Source organism: Strigops habroptila, chromosome 4 (assembly GCF_004027225.2).
Source record: "Strigops habroptila isolate Jane chromosome 4, bStrHab1.2.pri, whole genome shotgun sequence".
Lineage (NCBI taxonomy): Eukaryota > Metazoa > Chordata > Aves > Psittaciformes > Psittacidae > Strigops > Strigops habroptila.
This window is the reverse complement of record NC_046358.1, coordinates 33,693,839-33,713,136: the sequence shown is the minus strand read 5'-3', so window position 1 is coordinate 33,713,136 and position 19,298 is coordinate 33,693,839. Positions and strand designations below refer to the sequence as shown.

Genomic DNA, 19,298 nt, shown 5'->3' with positions numbered 1-19,298 from the left:
TCAACATGGGTTCACAAAGGGAAAGTCCTGTTCAACTAATTTGATATCCTTCTATGATAAGGTCATCCAGCTAGGACATGAAGAAGAGGTGGTGGATGTAGTTTTTCTGGATTTTTGTAAGGTTTTTGATACTGTCCCTCACAGCATCCTTCTGGACAAGTTGTGAGATAAGTGGGTACACAGTGTGCTGGGTGAAGAACTGGCTGAATGGCAGGGCTCAGAGGGTTGCGATGAATGGGGCTACATCTGGCTGTTCCTCATACTTTAATTCTAGATCCAGTTCTGTTCAATATAATTATCAATGATCTAGATGCAGAAGTTGAATGCACCATTAGCAAGTTTGCTGACGATACCAAACTGGAGGTGCTGTTGACTCCCTTGAAGAATAAAAGGCCTGGCAGAGGGATCTAGATAGGTTGGAGCATTGGACAATCATTAATGGCATGAAACTGAGCCAAGTCCAAATGCTGGATCCTACAGCTAGGACAGAGTAACACTTGGAACAAATATAAACTGAGGGACGAGTGGCTGGAGATCAGCCCTGCGTTTAGGGATCTGGGGGTGCTGGTCAGCAGTAGGCTCAGCAGGAGTCAGCAGTGTGCCCTGGGAGCCAAAAGGGCAAACCATATCCTGGGATGCATCAAGCACATCATAACTGAACAGTCAAAAGAGGTGATTATCCTGATGTATTCAGCATTGGTGTGGCCAAGCCTCAAGTACTATGTGCAGTTCAGGGCCCCACAATTTCAGGATGTGAAGGTCCTTGAATGTGTCCAGAAGAGGGCAACAGGGCTGCAAGGCATGTCCTATGGGGAGTGGCTGGGGACTCTGGGGTTGTCTAGTGTGGAGACATGGAGGCTGAGGGGCAATCTCATTACTGTCTATAGCTTCCTGAGGAGGGTAACTGGAAGGAGGTGATCTCTTCTCTCTGGTATCCAGTGATAGGACATCTGGGAATGGTTCAAAGCTGCATCAAGGGAGGTTTAGGGTGGACATCAGGAAGCATTTCTTTACTGAGAGGGTGGTCAAACATTGTAACAAGGTTCCTAGAGAGGTGGGCAACAGGCCTTATGCCTGACAGCATTTAACAGGTCTCACTTGTCAGTATGTCTAAAAATGGTTATACCCATCTCTACAAATCAAATTCCCTGAGTTTTACACAATTGTAGCTAGTGAACTAAAGTTCACAGTCTGTTTTGAAACAGGTCATTTCTTGTCCTACTCAAGCCATTCATCACCTTTCCCTTGATACTTTCAATCTCCTTCCACAAGTGGCATGATATTTTTGTTCAATGAAGTCCATTTCCCACTGCATCCCTCTACTGAAGGGACATTGCTTTTCTTCATTCTTTTTGGTTTTATTTACTTTTTATCAGCAACATTTTCTTTCTCTCCCTCTGTGATTTTTCCAGCCATGAGATAAATAGCTTTGTATCTTACAAGCTAAATACAATTGCTACTATCAAAACTGGAGTCTTTCTCTCCCTGTAAAGGTCTCTTGGAAGCTGATAAGCTGTTCAAGGCAAACTGCAGGCTTCTGCCTAATCCTGAGATTAAACATAACCACCCAGAAGACAGCAAGAGATAATTGGGGAGGGTGGAAGGTGGTGGGTGGCAGGCAGGAGAGGAAGAGGAAAAAGTGAGAGCCTCTCCTGATATAAAGGGGACATACACAAGGCTCAAGGTTATTTGTAAAGGAATTACACAAAAACACACAAGAGCTTGTTATGATGAGGAATTTCCTCAGATAATGCAGAGATTGTTGTAGTCATTAAAGACAAAATTTAGTAGGGATTTTGTTAATGTAAAGCATAAAGGGGAACTGTAGGAAACAGCTCCCAGCCGTAACTGCTGATTTTTATATATTAGTCTCCATCTTGTCCTTGAAACAGGAGGTCTCACAAGTTTGCATCCAGATTCTTTGTGAATGCTGGCTTGGGTTCATCTTGCTGGCTTGGGTTCATCTCGTTGGCTTTATGCTGAATATGGGGTGACAGTAGATTTCCCAACAGTAAAGGAGAGGACTGAGCCAGCTTTTCTGTGCTCTGTGTTTTTCTACCTGCTGACCATCTGAATAAGGGTAATTTAACCCTTCTGTTTGTGAAACAGAGTTAACGCTAATCTTCTAGGAAATAGAGTGCCTTAATTACAGATTAATAGTGTTATACCTGTAGTAGTCTTTAATTATAATCAAGGCAGGATTATTGAAGACAGATAGTCTTTATGAGTCAGTCCAATAAATTTGAAGAAAGCAGCCTAATTTTTTGATAGGTAAATTCTTGATTTTTTTTTATTTTTTTTTTAACTGTGACATTTTAACTTTCTCCCTCTGTAATTTTTTTTTAAGGTTTTGTGTTTCTGAAAGCTTATCTGTATTTTTTAACAGTTATCAAATGGCCTAATGGGATATTACCTCTTGCAACTTTGCTTTATTTAATTTATAATGCATTAGCCAAGGAGAAAATAAGTTTGGATGACCTAATAGCATCACTGGAGGATTTAAGAGAAGACTACATATCCTTTCTTCAGCTGACATGAGCTCTGATACTGTAAATAATATGCAATATTGTGATTATGAGTTCTCATGACCTTTGTAATACAGAGTCTAATGCTAATTGGGACATTAGCGGGGAAAACTCTAAAGCAGAACTAACTGGGATGTCTGAGTCATTGCAACAAGTTCTTCCTTTCTAAGTTTGTACTTACCCCTGCTTGTGTTGTACTACTTCAGTGATTTTCGAATCTTTGGTATCTGAGTCTCTGTAGAGGAAATAACTGTTCCTCTGTGCTTTGCAAAGCCTGGCTTCTCCAGCCCAAAACTCCCTCTGTCTCTTTGAGAGTGGTTTTGGTATCTTCTCATTCCCTTTTCTTTCCACCCACCCCACCCCTACCTCCCAAATCTGGTTTCTACCTTCTTATGCCCCTTTAGCAATCCCTTCCCTCCTTTGGACTTGAGGCTGTTACGATCTCCTCCTCACTTCTGATACCAAGGTAATAGTAAGAAGCTTGGCTGAATCCAGTTGCCTCCATGAAAAGGCCCATAGATCTTGTGCTTGACTACTTGAAGTCATTAATAATCCCTGTTGATGTGAAAACTGAAAGGATTTCTTTGTGGTACTGTCAGATCCCACTGTGGTCTTAACATTTTCCTATCCAAATGCCCTTGTGAGTGGGTAATGAGTTAGGAACAAGAATGCTGAATTTTGATTAGCCCTGCGGGCTGAATGTGATCCCAAGGGTTCTTGTCATTCCTTTGTGGGTTTTGATTTTTCATATTGTACTCATTTTGCGGGACTTAAATGAGCTCTCAGATGTTTCCTATCACCATGAATTGGAGATGGCATGTGAAGTGTCTGACAGATTTACTGCATTTCATAATGAGCCTAAAACATATAAAAAGACAGGGTTAATAAAACAGCATCAGAGAAGCACATTTTGAAGGAAGTACTGTGACATATGCTGAAAGATCTGCCAAGGGGGATGATTAAAGCATGACAAGTTGATGAAATCAAGAGTTGATTGTAGCTTGTCACTGCAGGGCCATAACATCTATAATGTATTTATAAGTTTGGAAAACAGATAAATATGGCTACATGATATGAACACTCACTTTTTGTCCCCTGTATCTACTGAGATAGATACAAACCTATACACATTAAGTCACCAACAGACAAACATACTTTGGAATCTGTACAAAACCACCCATCTTAATGCATGTGCATCCATATTGGATGGTGGGATAGGATCTAAAGTGATAAAAAGTTATGTAAATGTTGTCACTATGCTCATGGTTTAAATTCTATGTACTTCATCTTTTGCTTTCCCACGGGATGTATGAATCTGTGGTTCAAGTCCATTTTTCCCCTATCCCGAAACAGTTGCATTGAAGTGCTGTAGGGCTTGTCTGTCTTCCAAATGCTGTCTTTGGGGACAGAGGAGAGGAAAGACAGAGAGAAAAAGAAAAAAGTGGCTGTATTGTGACTTCCAGTACTCATCCTTCCTGTTGAAGTTTCATTTCAAAAAATTAATTCAATCCAGGCTCTTATGGCACACTTCATTCAAACAGTCTGCGTGAGTTGCAGTCTCACCTTCACCAAATACCTCAAGCCCATGTGAGTAGTGGTCTATCAAGCACCGGCATTTTTGTCAGGTTGGCAGTAAGAAATAGGGAAATGCACGGGTTTTTAATGAAGATATTTGAGGTAACCAGGCAGAACAAAGAGTACAGTATTATTTAACAGCAATAGGATTGAAAGAAGTTTAACTAAGGAGAGATACACAGAGAATAGTATCTTCACGCAAGTAGCCATGACTGTCTAATTCCCACCTAGGATCCCACAGATAGACCTTGAGCTGTGGGAAAGAGGGGAGAAGGAATAAGAAGCTGTCTCTATTATTTACATAGCAGTCTCAATTACTGCCACATAACAGTCACATAAAAGGTTCTAACATGCAAATACATACCACAGAAGCAATACTAGTTTTACTTTAGCCAAAATACTTTATTTTGTTTCTAGCTAGGATAAAGAAAATACTATCAGGAAGTACCAACAATTTGAGGAAAAGATTTTTTCAGTGCTGTCCAAAATAACAGATATGCATTAAATTGATGCATTCTTGTAGTTGAATTATTGTAGCATCATTCTTACATCTTCCTGAATCAGACTAGATGTCCAATATGTCAAATCTACAGGCAAATACCAAATACATCAGAAGAAAATTTGCTTTAATGGTCAAAATGACGCTTCTGTCCGATGGTCCTGCATTTCACATGGTTTCTGTTCTGTCCTCCCAGAGCCTGTTTGCTCATCTAATAGGCTTCTTGAGCTGGAGAATGTCCAAGTGTCTTATACTTTGTAGAAATACAGTAACCCACCATGGTAACAACAAAAATGTGCCATAAAAGATGTCCTTATCGTACTACTATTATTCAGGTTTGTGACCTGAAATATGAGGTCATATAAGCTTTACATATTTTTATAATCTCTACAGTCATTACATTTGTATTACTCTGTTGAAAGCAAATGTGGTTTTTTTTACTTCATTTATTCAGGGAGACATGATCATGTGGAAATACTCCCAGTTCCTCTCTAGCTGGAATTTGATAGAAATTACTCTGCTGTATTGTTAGCGCATAGCTCAGCCAAATTTTAACCAAAACAAACCAAAACTTAGGTAGTTTAGTGGCATCTCTTTGGGGTTTTTTTTTCATTTCTCTGACTTTTTTCCATCGATGATCTTGATTCTCAGTATCAGTTCTTTCCTCTTACCTTTGTCCTATGGGCTAGGATTCTTTGTAAGAGAAATTCTTGCAACACAGAATGAATGCTTATGAAAAGTTATATTAACCTTTGACAACAGTATTATGGCATGTAGCATTACTCATGAAGAGATGAGTTTTACAATTCCCCAGTCCTAAGCATGCTCTATGTCAGAATGATGATTTAAAGTATGCCAAGACATATGATCCATATGGCACTGATCACCTTTCTACCCTTATTATTCTAACAAGAAGGGTTATTCTCACTCTTCTTGTTTATGATATAAGAACCCTGTGCCAAGGAGTTTCCCTAAATATTGAGATTGCATTCCTATAATCACTACAGGCCTTTGAGTCCCTGTCCTAGAGATACTTTAGTGCAAAACAGGTGTATTGCATGCCCATAGGGATCCAAGCCATGGGTTTTTATCTTGTGTCTCTTTGACATCTAGCACACTTCTTGATAAAATCATAACCATGCCATTTTCCATGAACAGTAATTACATACTAAGAGATGTAGGTATATCCTGATAGCTTAGTCTTGCTAACATTTTCTAGAATAAAGTATACATCTGCTCACATGAGCATGCTTACCCTGTCTGAATGCTGAAATATTATGAGCTGTTCTCATCTGTTTGTGTCCACTGGTCCATGATTGCATGAATGTCCAGGTACCAAGTATAAGCAGTATCACCAAAAATTTCTGATAAATTTCTCCTTTGCCAGAGTAAGATGAATTACTATTGGTTCAGTCATCTGATGATACATAAAATGTATCTATATAATGTAGTGCAGAGAAAGATAGGAAAATATTTCTCAGGTGGAGAATCAAGCTAAAGAAGATTTCTGAAAAGTAAAAATCCTGCTAGACAGCACAGTGCAGTAACTCCCAAACATTAATATAGTGCCTGGGTGAGTTCTGTTTCAGTTCTCCTATTCAAATGGAGGTGTTATATTCTGTTTCTTCTCTCCCTTTCTGGCTCTCCCTTTGTCCACCCGCACCCTCCCTCCCCCTGCCCCACCCAACTGCTCTCCACACACACACAAACAGTAAGAGTGAGCTAACAAACATCTGGCCTGAGGGATCAAACACTTGAACAACAACTTTGTGCTTTTCTGATCTCATTGCCTGCAGAAAGAACAGTGCCAGCTGTAATCCCAGGTTGACATAGCTGACATGCAGTGACAGAAGGGGCTCATGCATCTGCATCAGCCTTGTCCCTGCTCACTAAAAGGCACTGGAAAGCACAGTCACTGAAATCCAGTGCTGTGGACTGAAGCAGAGCAATTGTGTGAAAGGAAAGTCAGAAATTAAAGGGGCCAGTCATGGAACTGAGAGCCAGAAGACCCTGATTCCCGGCCCTGGCTTTATATATGGCATTTCCTGTGGTCTTGAACAATGTTTTTACCACTCTCTGGCTCAGTTTCCCAATCAGTAAAGTGGGAGTAAAGCCGCAATTTACATTATCTTCAGGGACTTAAAGAGAAAATATTCTACAATTCACTGAATATGAAAACCTTTCTGGGTCAGTGAACTTGCATCTTTGCTATTTACTGAGTACCCAGAACACCATGGAGACTGAAACCTCCAGTGTTGGACTTGCAAAAATTTTTCAATTTTTTTCCTAAGCCCCATAAATTCACCATCAGTGAGATTCACTCTGAGTAACAATCTGCCATGTGCAGACTGAGTGGTATTTTACCACTTCACTGTTTAGCATTTCCATAGCATTTTCCAAAACTCAGGTCACTTCCAAGAAATAAATTGATTTAAAATGTTGGAGTAGGAAAAATATAACTACAGAAACTACAAGTTCCTTTCCTCATGAGTCTACCTTCTCACACAGTGTTATTGAGTAATGATTTTTCACTGTATGGATGTTTTCTGTGCCTTTAGTTCATGGCTTGACCCTGTGAATGGCACATGTCTTTGAGAAGGCTTACGGGGTCACTGCAGCATCCTAGAATTCTCTTTTTCTAAACTGATGCAAATAGAATTGATTTCAGGAGGAGGCAGAGATCATTGATTTGTAGCAATTAGAGATGAGAAAGGCCTGTTCAGTCTCATATATTCCATTACATAACCAGCTGATGTCCTACACCACTTTACCAAGCAAAATTTTAAATAGTTCAGGAATTTCCTTGAGGAGACGGTAGCACTGCCTAAGATATAATCTTGATAGGAAGTGTTTTTTAATAAACTTCTTTCATCAGTTTCTTACTTGCTTTTAGTTATTTCCTGGCACTGACCCTAGAGAACTTGCCCCCTTAGGGTTTTTGCCTTTCTGTTATTTCTGACTGTTTGGCTTTCCAATCCTCACTGGTGACATTTGACTAAATGCTTGACAGGCATTACTCTCATTAATATTACTGACTGAGCAGCCTCCCTATACTCAGCACTGTATTCACTGGAAAGGGCTGTACATATTTTCTCTATTTGTAGTATATTCAGCTGTTCATATTAGCTCACTGATAATATGTGCACAAGGGAAATGAGATCCATAAACATCTGAAAGGTTTCTGGTGGACCAGCCCACCCAGCTCTGCTGCTGCCAGCAGCAAGACTGCAAGTCCAGCTGGAAGTGAGCCTATTCCTGCATAGATACCTGAGTGCCTGCCAACACCTTCCAACAAGGAGTCTTGGTTTTGATGTAATGTCTGGTAAACACAGAGGAGCCGTTCTTGAAGGGGGAGCACGGTGCACTGAGCCCCAAGTGGTTCTGCAGGAATCAGTGCTCTTCCCAACCCTGCCTCCATGCTGGCTGTTCCAGACCTAAGCTACTGTCTACCTGAGTGCTCTTGTTTACAGGGGTGTGATAGAGAGCTGCTGACTCTTTATGAAGCAAAGTCTAAGGCTACAAGGTTTCTAACCTCAGACCCTGCACCATGCAAAGGCAGTTGTTCTGTTTTCAGTCTCGTGTTGGTCCTGGAAGCAAAATAGCTGCACTGATGTAGAATCATAGAATCGTAAGGGTTGGAAAGGACCTTAAGATCATCTAGTTCCAACCCCCCTGCCATGGGCAGGGACACCTTGCCCTAAACCATGTGGCTCAAGGCTCTGTCCAACCTGGCCTTGAACACCGCCAGGGATGGAGCATCCACAACCTCCCTGGGCAACCCATTCCAGTGCTTCACCACCCTCACTGTAAAGAACTTCTTCCTTATATCTAATCTAAACTTCCTCTGTTTCAGTTTGAACCCATTACCCCTTGTCCTACCACTACAGTCCCTAAGGAAGAGTCCCTCCCCAGCATCCTTGTAGACCCCCTTCAGATACTGGAAGGCTGCTATGAGGTCACCACACAGCCTTCTCTTCTCCAGGCTGAACAGCCCCAACTTTCTCAGCCTGTCTTCATATGGGAGGTGCTCCAGCCCTCTTATCATCCTCGTGGCCCTCCTCTGGACTCGCTCCAACAGCTCCATGTCCTTTTTATGTTGAGGACACCAGAACTGTACGCAGTACAAGTGGGGTCTCACAAGAGCAGAGTAGAGGGGCAGGATCACCTCCTTCGACCTGCTGGTCACGCTTCTTTTGATGCAGCCCAGGATACGGTTGGCTTTCTGGGCTGCAAGTGCACACTGCCGGCTCATGTTAAGCTTTTCGTCAACCAACACTCCCAAGTCCTTTTCTGCAGGGCTGCTCTGAATCTCTTCTCTGCCCAGCCTGTAGCAGTGCCTGGGATTGCCCCGACCCAGGTGTAGGACCTTGCACTTGGCTTGGTTAAACTTCATAAGGTTGGCATCGGCCCACCTCACAAGCGTGTCAAGGTCCCTCTGGATGGCATCCCTTCCCTCCAGCGTATCAACCGAACCACACAGTTTGGTGTCATCGGCAAACTTGCTGAGGGCGCACTCAATCCCACTGTCCATGTCACCGACAAAGACGTTGAACAGGACCGGTCCCAACACCGATCCCTGAGGGACACCACTCGTTACAGGTTTCCAACTGGACATCGAGCCATTTACCACAACTCTTTGCGCGCGGCCATCGAGCCAGTTTTTTATCCACCAAGTGGTCCATCTATCAAATTGATGTCTCTCCAATTTAGAGACAAGGATGTCATGTGGGACAGTGTCGAATGCTTTGCACAAGTCCAGGTAGATGACATCAACTGCTCTGCCGCTGTCCATCAGTTCCGTGGCTCCATCATAGAAGGCCACCAAATTGGTCAGGCAGGATTTCCCCTTAGTGAAGCCATGTTGGCTGTCACCAACCACCTCATTGTTTTTCATGTGCCTTAGCATGTTTTCCAGGACAATCTGTTCCAAGATTTTGCCAGGCACAGAGGTGAGACTGACTGGTCTGTAGTTCCCTGGGTCTTCCACCTTCCCCTTCTTGAAAATGGGGGTTATGTAGCTCCAATGCCTAACCCAACGCATGTAAACTAGATCCAGTTTCTCTGCCCTGACTTTGCATAATCCACAGAACAGATAAGCAACCCAATAAACAGATAAGCAACGCAATAAATGGGCGTTAATAGAATTTAAAGTGTCAATACAAATAAAGTGCTTTTGGCATTTGGTTATTGCTGCTTGTTCCCATTGGGCTGTATAAATCACAACCTAACCTTTCCCAAAGGAATCAAGAAGTGGGATGTGGGAACAGTAGCAGTGGATTTTATTCTGAACTGTTTTGTATCTCTGCCTGAAAAATTAGATTTGTTCTTGTTTAAAATGGAAAGATCAATATGTAGTTTCAGTTATTCTTTAATAGTCACTTTAGCCTTGGCTGCCTGATACAGGCCTTAATTTGGACATGGTCAGTGAAAAAAACAATAATTTACACATTACTTACAAAACATCCCAAAGATATGGTAATGTAGACACCCAAATAATTTCATATCAGTGAAAAGGTTGAACTGGTAACTGCTTTCTTTATACCATATACCAGTTCACTTTTCCAACATAAATCAAGAGAGCTAAAGCAAACTGCTTTTATCACATGCCCATGACCTCAGCTTCTGTATGGCTGAACTGATTCAGTATAATCTGCTCATATAAAATAAGACCTGAATCACATTTTTTGAAAGACTTTTTTTTTTTTTTCCTTCTGTATGCTAGAAAAACTTTAATTAGCCTTCTTCCACCTTTGCTAGTCTGAGTTTTCTTTTAGTTTTGCTCCTGTCGTGCTTCTGTGTTAGACTATCAGGGGCAAGTGACTCATTTTCTCAGTCATCTAAGGATTGAAAGATTAATATAAGGGAGGTTGAAATGTTACTGATCTTGTCCTGAGGCGGAGGGGTGAATTAGATGACTTCTCAAAGTCTTCCTTAGTCTTGTTAATGTCTCAGTGGCCCATGTTAGCTGCACCTTCTGGGCAGACATTTAAACTTTAATCTCCCAGTTTACCTCTGAATTTACCAAATTATTTTGGCCTGAATGCTGCTTTGCATTGAATTAGGACTCTATATTTTATAGGCTAAAAAAGACAAAATAGAGAGTGGCAGCAGTGTAAAGCTTTTGGTTGAGGCAGTAGAACCTTAGAAACAACTCCAGTTGCCTGAGTAACTTTTGCTGTTCTAGTCTTGCTTGATAATTCTCTCTCCTATTTTTAGTACTTACGTTATCAAGATCTCATTGCTTTTTGTCATGAGGGCAGTGAGCTAAGGGGAGTTGCAATGTGAAGGTAGCTTTTAACTCCAGTCCACGGTGAGATGAACAGAAGGAAAGGTGTGGCTCCCAGCAAACTGTGTGATCAGAGGGAATTGAAGATAAAGGGCACCCAGGACTAAGGGCAAAATGAGGACAAGAAATAAATTGAGAATCCAATAGCAAAAAGCACAACTTTATTAAACAGTGAAAGTAGAGGGAAAAATAATAATATCCAGGAGCTAAAGCAAAGACAAACAATGTCAAGATTTGGCTATTCTTCAGTGCCCTTAAATGAAATAAAATCCCAAATTTTAACTAATCTTCCATAGCACCCCTTGTTACACAAAGCAAAACTGAAGCTTTGCAAGAATTTGTAGCGGGACAGTTTGTGGTAGTTAGATTCCAGATCACCTGCCTTGCAATTATTTTGTTTAGTTGCATGGCCATCCTGTTTCATTTCTGTATAAGCCACATTTGTGGTTTCAGGTTTGAACTTTCTTCAAGTGTTTTGTAAAACCCACTGTAAGTTGAGATTTTTTTAAATGTTTTGATTTTAATGCAAACATTCCCTATGTTAAGTAACATAAACCACGATATGGTCTTATAGTAATGCAACAACATAAGCAACTATACATAAACATGCCTGATGCTAAAACTGATTGCAGAGTTGTTATCCCTTCCTGATTTACGGAAGATGTTTCTAGTCCTAAATATGAACTTTACTAGTAGGCTTGTCTTAGTTTCCTAGCTGAATATAAAATGGGAAAAAAATATGGTTGTACTGCATAGTATTTAAGACAAAATATGCACTTAAAGAAATGTGAAAAAGGGACAATTCAGTATACTGTAAGTTTTTCAGTGCAGCTGCCTGAAAACAGAATTGGTTAAAGAGGCCGAGTGAGTGCCAATCACTTCTGAAACTTTTGTGCCCTTTATTAGATATTAGGGAAAATGGTAGCTTCTCCATGATGTATGCAAGTCTCCTTTTCCAGAGCACACAGGATCAGCTCTAAAAGAGTTTTGGGGCTGAATTGCAGTGAGTCAGTTTATGTTAGTACAGGATTTAGTCCTCAAAGGTAAACTTTGCAGGCTGTAGCAGGCTATCATGCCCCTCTCCTATACTGATGTCAGTGTATGTAAATCTTAGTGAGATTACAGGCACCCATAAAAGCTCAGAGGAAGTTGGCATTAAAAGCCACTGTATGAACTGAGCTATCACACACTAACTGCTTACTACCCCTTCTACTGAAATTCCATCTTCAGGAAGAGAGAGGTGGAATCAGTTTAAACCTTGCGCCCTGATATCAATATGGTTTCTTAAATCATTGTGTCACCATATCACCTTTCATTTAATAACTGCTCATTAGATAAAATGTCTCATTCTTTTTAGAGACTTAAAAGCAATGAATAAAATGTTGCTGTAGTGTCTTCATCGTAAAACAGCTTTTGGCATTAATTTAGAACAGATGAATGTTTTCTTATGGTTTTCCTTTTAGCATCTTCACAGGCTTGACAACACATCAGGTTGGATTAATATTCCTCCTGGAAGCAAGTACTTTCTGCCTGGTGCAATTTGCTGGAACCTTTCAGCTTTTCTCTTTCACACCAAAGAGGCAGTAAATCGTTATGATTGGTATCTAGGCCAAGAAGCAACATTTTTCAGAGCTTCAATTGCTCTTTTACTTTCTTTAGCTTAAGAATCCATTTTGATTTAGAAATAGGCTTAATGCAATAAAGCTTGTTTGTTTACTTAAAGGAACAACGAGTGGAAAAACAAAACATCATCCCACTTGAACAGTTATGGAAAAAAAATCCTGCTTTGCCAATGAGCAGATTTAAACTGTATCCCCCTGGACTGTTGCACTGTATCAAAAGCATTTCCTGTGAATAGCACAAGCAAATTCTTTTGATTTTTTTTCCCATTTTAGTTTGATCTTAATGAAAGATTGTCAGGAGCTAAAGCTAAAAGTGAATTGGATCTATTAATCTGTACAGACTGTGGAGCAGGGATACAGAGGGCTCCAGAAAAAAAAAAAAACAAACCAGAATGCTGGCAACCGATCAGATTTTACCAGCAGACTCTGATGTTTATGACTCAGCTGCCAGGTGCTCTTGGGGAAAGAGGGATAAAAAAAGTAGAGCTCTTTGTCCAGATACATCATCAAAATATTTAGTCCTCAGGAATGTCTGTGATATTTGAAATATTTTGAATATTCAGGTTAAACAAGATTCAAGGATCCAGAAAATTTTAAATGCTACCATTAAATCCTTAAGGTCGTAAGAGCCTGGGTTCTTGTTGGAAAACTTAGGAGATGCAGCAAGATTTCTCTTAATTGCATGTATGAGTACTAAATGGAATAAAAGACTTGTTTTATTCCAGTCTTCACAGAGCTGGATTTGGCTGTGGTTTAGAATTTTTCATGATAGAGGAGAAAAAAATAGGCGTTGCAGAGGTGCAGTTGGTTAGAAGAAGCTAAGTCGCAAAGGAGATCATGTCATATTGATATACAGGAATTTACTATACAGAAGAAGGAAAAAGGAGGAAGGTTGTTTTAAATGAGCAGTTGCTATTGGTACTCATGTCATTTAAGCAGCTAGAACCTATGGGCAGAAAAATATTTAGTAAATCACAAGTAGCAAAACTTATCCACACAATTTTATTATAAGACATTATATCCTGCAGACCTTTCAGACCCTCACTGATTCTGAATGCAAAAGAACTATTGGATTAAGCATATTTTCTAAAATAAATTTAAATGTCTGTCTTTATCCTGTGTATTCTTTTCTGAAGTACAGCCTTGAATCAGAGCTGAAATGAAAGAGAAAAAAGGGGGGGGAATCTAGATTAGTTGTGTGAAGGGGTTGTTTGAACATGTGTACCATTCAGCTCTAGAAAGGCATTGCATTGAGGTCACAAAAGGATTGTTACTGAAAATTTCTGTGTATGAAGGTGGACAAAAATCCCCCTTAATCACACATGGCTCACCTGTCAGAGGTCTGATGAGGTTACTTCATATTGAACTTTTTGTCACTTCGTGTTGCAAACCATGATATTTCCTTTTTGAACTCTCATATCAAATGCTGTTTATTTTTTTAAAGCACAACTCAAAGTCAATATTAATTTAATAATTGTGTGGTTTTATTGGTATTTAATGACTATCCAAGTGCTTAATAATGGAAACTTGTTCTTTAACTCAATGTTGTAACTGCACATATCAATGAAGACGTTCTCATGCACATGTTTTTATAAATCATTCTTACTAATGTCTGAAATAAAATTTAAAAACAAAACAAAAATGAATAGTTCAGGTACTAATGCTGCAGTTTAAACTTATTTGAATTTTCTAATGTCCTTCATTTTTTCATAGCCTTTAAAGGTATGATTTTTTTATACATATTTTAATCTCGATGAATATATCTGCCTAATAATAACAATACTAATAAAATTAAATTAAACTGGATTTTAAAAAAAAGTCTTTAAATATGTGGTGGGGAATAGTTGTCATTTCTGGATTTCTTGAAGGTCTAGGATTGTGTTATAAGAAACCCATTTTTCCCTGTCATGTCTTCTTTTATTGTCCCATTTCCTTTGCACCTTAGTCTCGTTGGCCTGTTCTTGTCAGATGTCCTCCTTATGAGAAATTTCAATCCACTTAATTTTTATCTTTTTACAGTCAGAACTCCACACAGATGAAGAAGCAGTCTATGCCAGCCATTGGCTGACTCTTGTGTTCCTATGAAGTGAGGGTCATTCTCTATTCTGAAAAAGATCTCGTTGCCAGCAGTAAAAGGTTGATTATGTACATACTGAATGAAGCCAGTGGAGTTTTTGTTCTGAATAAAGCATGTTATAGAATTTCTTTGGTGTTACAGAAAATGTTCTTGCCCATCAACATCAAGATTTCAGTGCACTTATTGCAAGAAGTCCTTTCTCAGAACATACTCTATAGAGGGGAGAAAAACTCCATTTCTACTAAAACCATATCCTTCTGTATCATGTGCAACACAGATATAGTAGTAGACTCTAAGCGTACCAGTCTGGGTTGCAGAAAAATTTAGGAGTTCCCAGAGAAATTTAGGTCCTTAAGTCTCATTGAAACACCTCCTGAGTGTTTTTCAGGACCTGCTACCCCTTTCTTACACAGAGAAAAATAGGCCCACTGCAGCAGACCAAAAATATCTTAAAGGAGATGTATAATTTATATGATTGCATTTACAGGATTTATCTGGTTTGGTGAAGGAGAGTGTGTATTTAGTGTGTTGAGGAAAGGTCTGATGCTAACTGATCTTAAAAGAGAAATTATTTTTGTAGTGAGCTTGACTTAATTACTTTTGTTTCTCTTCTCCCCAGACTAGCAGGTCTGCTTCCCTTTCCTGTGAATGTAAACCTTCCCTAGGCTTAAACCAATGTGAGATCTTGCAGGAAAGGGACCTATCCTTAGGTTAAGAAACTGGGAAAACAGCTGACCTGTGTGACCTCAGTGTATATTAGTCATCAGCTTATTATTAATAAATAGATTTAAAAAAATCAATGTTCTCTGAATATTTCTTTCTCTTTAGGTGATTTTTTTTTTTAAATTTTATTTTGATGTTTATATTATCCCAGATGCTTTTTATCAGGTTTTTTTCCCTCAGATCCCACACTGAACATGAATCAAATTTTATATTTAAGAATCTGTATTCATAGAAGTACAAAACTGACTATTGGTAGTTTTTGTTGGTGCTGATATGAATTATGAAAGTAGGGAATGTACTTAAAGGTAACATAATGTCTGTGAGTGACTCTAAGCCACTATGGTACATTGTTTAATATTATTTGATAAATGACTGACCAAGTGTGGCTCTAGTATTTTATCTTTTCCTGCTAGTTTATCCAAGTAACGAATTGTACATAGCAGGCATCTGAGATGGGACAGAGAAACTGGTACATCAGTGTGTGTCAGCTAGTGGTTAATTAGATCTTTCTACAGTGCAGAATAGCAGTTTCCCACAATGGATCTGTTAGATTAAAAGAAAAAGGTAGATGATTTTCCAGGAAGGTGATAAGGAATCAGGCCAGTAAAGCAGTAAAGCTGCTCTTCAATGTTTTGCTGTTTTACCTTTTGCCCCAAATAATCAGCAAGGCTCCTAAATGCTCATTGTTAGAGTTGGAGACACTAACCCAAATCCAAATTGTTGTTTCCCTTGCAACCAGACTTAGATACAGATGATGATACTTACAAATACCCCGTAAGATTAGGTCCTTGCTTTGTTACATGTGAACCTATGTGGGATTATACCTGGTGCATCACTATAATTGCCTCTCCACATATTCCAGAAAGTCAGCAGTAACAGGGTGATGCTGAAGAGGATAGCTGTGGTCAGCAGGTACCTCATACAGACTGGCAGCATTTCTGAGCAACAGTTCCACAGTAAGGATTATCAAACACATGAGATTTACCAGTCGTATTGCTTGCAACATCAAAGTGTCTGCAGTTGACTGGGTAGCACATCATGCCAATTGTTAGTTATACATATTTTTTTCCCTTGGTGTATATTTACATTGCAAAAAGATTCCAACATCTGTTTCAGAAAGTCAAATAAAAATGAAGCCGTGTTAGGTTATTTATATGTGGGAATTTTAGGAACAATACTGCAAATTGTGGAAACCAGTTGCTGACTCTTGCTCTGCCATTTATTCAAAACAAATTGGAGTGCTACTGATCTACTGAACTTCTGTTTATGGTTTACTTCAGTAAGCTGGAGGCTTACTCTAGTTTTCTACAATATTATAATAAAGTTTGTAAAAGATACACTCTTTTTATGCTTATATGACTGAAGAGTTTTTTATAAAAATAATACATGAAGCAAAAACTAGAATGAGTCAGAAAGTGACTGCAGCTGATGAAAATGAGAAAGCAGAATGATGGCACTTGTTTACTCTTAGTACTAACACCATCAAACTGAGCTGCTCCTTTCTAGTGGAAGTTAGCCCAATCCATCTGACCGGTACAATTTTTCAGTACCCAGGGAATCTGGACTAAGAGTTTGTGTGAATCCTATTCCTCTCTGTACTGCGCGAGTTATAAGAGCTTTGCTTCAAAACACACTTTAATGGATAATTCTATTATCCATCAACACGGAAGAGTAGAACTGCACTTGCCAGAATTTACATCTTGAGTAATTATTTCTGCTTTCATTTAAGTTAGTTTCTAAGTATCTGTTTTATTCTGGTAACAGGCCCAAATCTTTGGTAACTGAACACAAGCCTTCATGTGTCCTTAACACTCTTCCTCTTTTAAAATTTTACTTCCCTTTTTTCCTATCTTCCTACTCTTAGTTTTTTTAAGCTGCTTCTTTTACATCCTTTCAACATTGATTTCTTATTTCTTCCTTTCTTTTTTTCTGCTTACTGGGTTTCTAGTCCTAATACATGTCTTTTACTACTGCAAGAAGGTTGATCAAAATACTACTAATTGTGTGTTTGTGTGCCTGACAAATTGTGCCATGTCTTGTGCAGTCACTTCTAGAGTCTGATCAAAATGTTTTAACATATGACACTGAGTTCACTCAAAGTGTCATATCCCAGACAAATTACGCACACCCTCTAAGCAATTTGGATAAACTAATACTCTGAGGACAGTGTGAGATATCTTTTTCATAGGATTTAACTTCTTCGACCTTCCAGAACCTCAGGCAATTGGATGTATAACTATTCTCCACTTTACTAAAGATAAATCTCTCTCTTTTCAAATACTTATGTACACACACGTGCACTTCTTTATTTATAGCTAAATAAGGTCATAAAAAAACCAAAAGATCTAGGATGTTTTAACTATTTCATTGACTTTTCAGATTGTTTTTAAGCTGTTTTTTAAACTTTAAAGGCAACACTGATAGTGAACGGTTCCAAATGGTAAAACAGAAAATTCCCTTCAAATATAACCGGCCTGTAGAGGAGTGGCTGCAGGAAAAAGGTAACAGTCATTAAAACTTTCATTTTAAACCCATTTGATTCTAAACCCTCATTTTTAAAGCCTGCAAATAAATGTTTCTTAAATGATAATGGCCTGCTGCATAAATGACTGTTTTAATTTTCATTATAATTTGTGTCAGCTTCCACCTGCCATATGTTGATAAATCATGCTATAATACATTGCTTTTAAAATGCAGTTAAAGGGACAAAATTCTAAGCTTGCTATAATAGTAATGACAAACAAACAAGCAAAAATTTTCTAAAAAAACACCAAACCACCAAAACAGAGTGAAGAGCAACAACATGTATTATGGCAATTTAAGCACTGCATGATTTTCCTATTTTTATTTGTTTTTAAACTACATTTATATCTTTATTATCAAAGTTTTCTTAAACATATTCAAACCTACTTGTTAAACCACTTCCTGTAAGTTGTTTTTTTTTTCTCATTAGTCTGATTAGCCACTATGGCTATGTATTTCCTAATTGTATTAAGATAACTAATTGATTTTAAAAAATGTTGTAAAGAAAACATTTTTTAACATGTTCATTTAAACTACAGTGAGGAAGACAGAGAAAGATGATTGTTCTGTTGCTTTTATGCTACGTCTGGAGTACAGTTTCAACTCTCATGATACATTTGTCTTAAATCATGGGTCAAATTATTCCCTAACTTAATCTCAGGCAGTGCTATTTAATTTTGTGGGTTTGCCTGGAGTAATTAGCCTCAGATCAGCAAAAAGACTAGTTAACATGCGCAAGTCCAGCTGGCTTGAGTGAAGGTTCTGCATACACTCCTGACCTGTTAAAATGGGACTTGTGTCAGAACAGTAGTGGTTTTTTATCAGGAATTTGGAAGGGGAAAAGAAATCTTGGCTGTAGAGCCCATTCCAAAGCCTGTTGAAGGTACCCGAATACAGTGGTGCTTAAGCCAGAAAGGTCTTCTTGCTCTATAATAAATACGGTATTAAAAAAAAAAAAAAAAAAAAAAAAAAAAAAACTGTAACTGACTCCTTGCCTTGAACTCTAGAAAAAGCAGAACACAGTCTTCTCTTGTTTCCTCTTAGGAAAGTACTGCTGGTAAAAGGGGGTGACCTTTGAACTCAGATCTTGCATTTTCTGTACTGATTTAGACTATGATTGTTGACAAATTTTCCAAGAGGGAAAACCAATGTTTTGTAGAATTAAAAAAATGTAATTCATGTTCTGTTTCAAACTTCTGTCCTCAGCTGAATTAACAGATTTATTTAACCAGGATGAATTAGATCACAAAGGATGTGGTTGAGTATAGTCAAAATATTTTTATATGAAGGGTCTGATCCTGCAAAGTCTTGCGCACACTCAGTTCCCATTGACTTCTGCGAGAGCTGACAGTGTTGCCCACTTTTCAGATTTGGTCTACAAAAATATAATGTTTGCAACTGTAGCTAAAATATTTGTGAAAGTAAGACAAAAATATTTGTGTAACTAAAACAATTTTTTTTTTTTTTA

The 19,298-nt window shown here is 38.7% G+C and overlaps 1 protein-coding gene across 46 annotated transcripts in view; it reads left to right on the top strand.

Annotated features, from left to right (window-relative positions):
• NRXN3 (neurexin 3) overlaps window positions 1–19,298 on the top strand; it is a 997,539-nt gene that overhangs the window by 866,450 nt on the left and 111,791 nt on the right. For 38 of the 46 annotated variants that reach the window (XR_003991145.1, XR_003991143.1, XR_003991148.1 and 35 more), the window contains one exon: window positions 17,719–17,808. The exons of the other annotated variants lie outside the window; for them this stretch is intronic. Coding sequence is in view for 32 of the 38 variants with exons in the window: in XM_030484277.1 (XP_030340137.1) it covers window positions 17,719–17,808 (90 nt within the window). In the remaining 6 variants the exon portion in view is untranslated. The remainder of the gene's footprint in view (window positions 1–17,718; window positions 17,809–19,298) is intronic. 46 annotated transcript variants of the gene reach the window in all.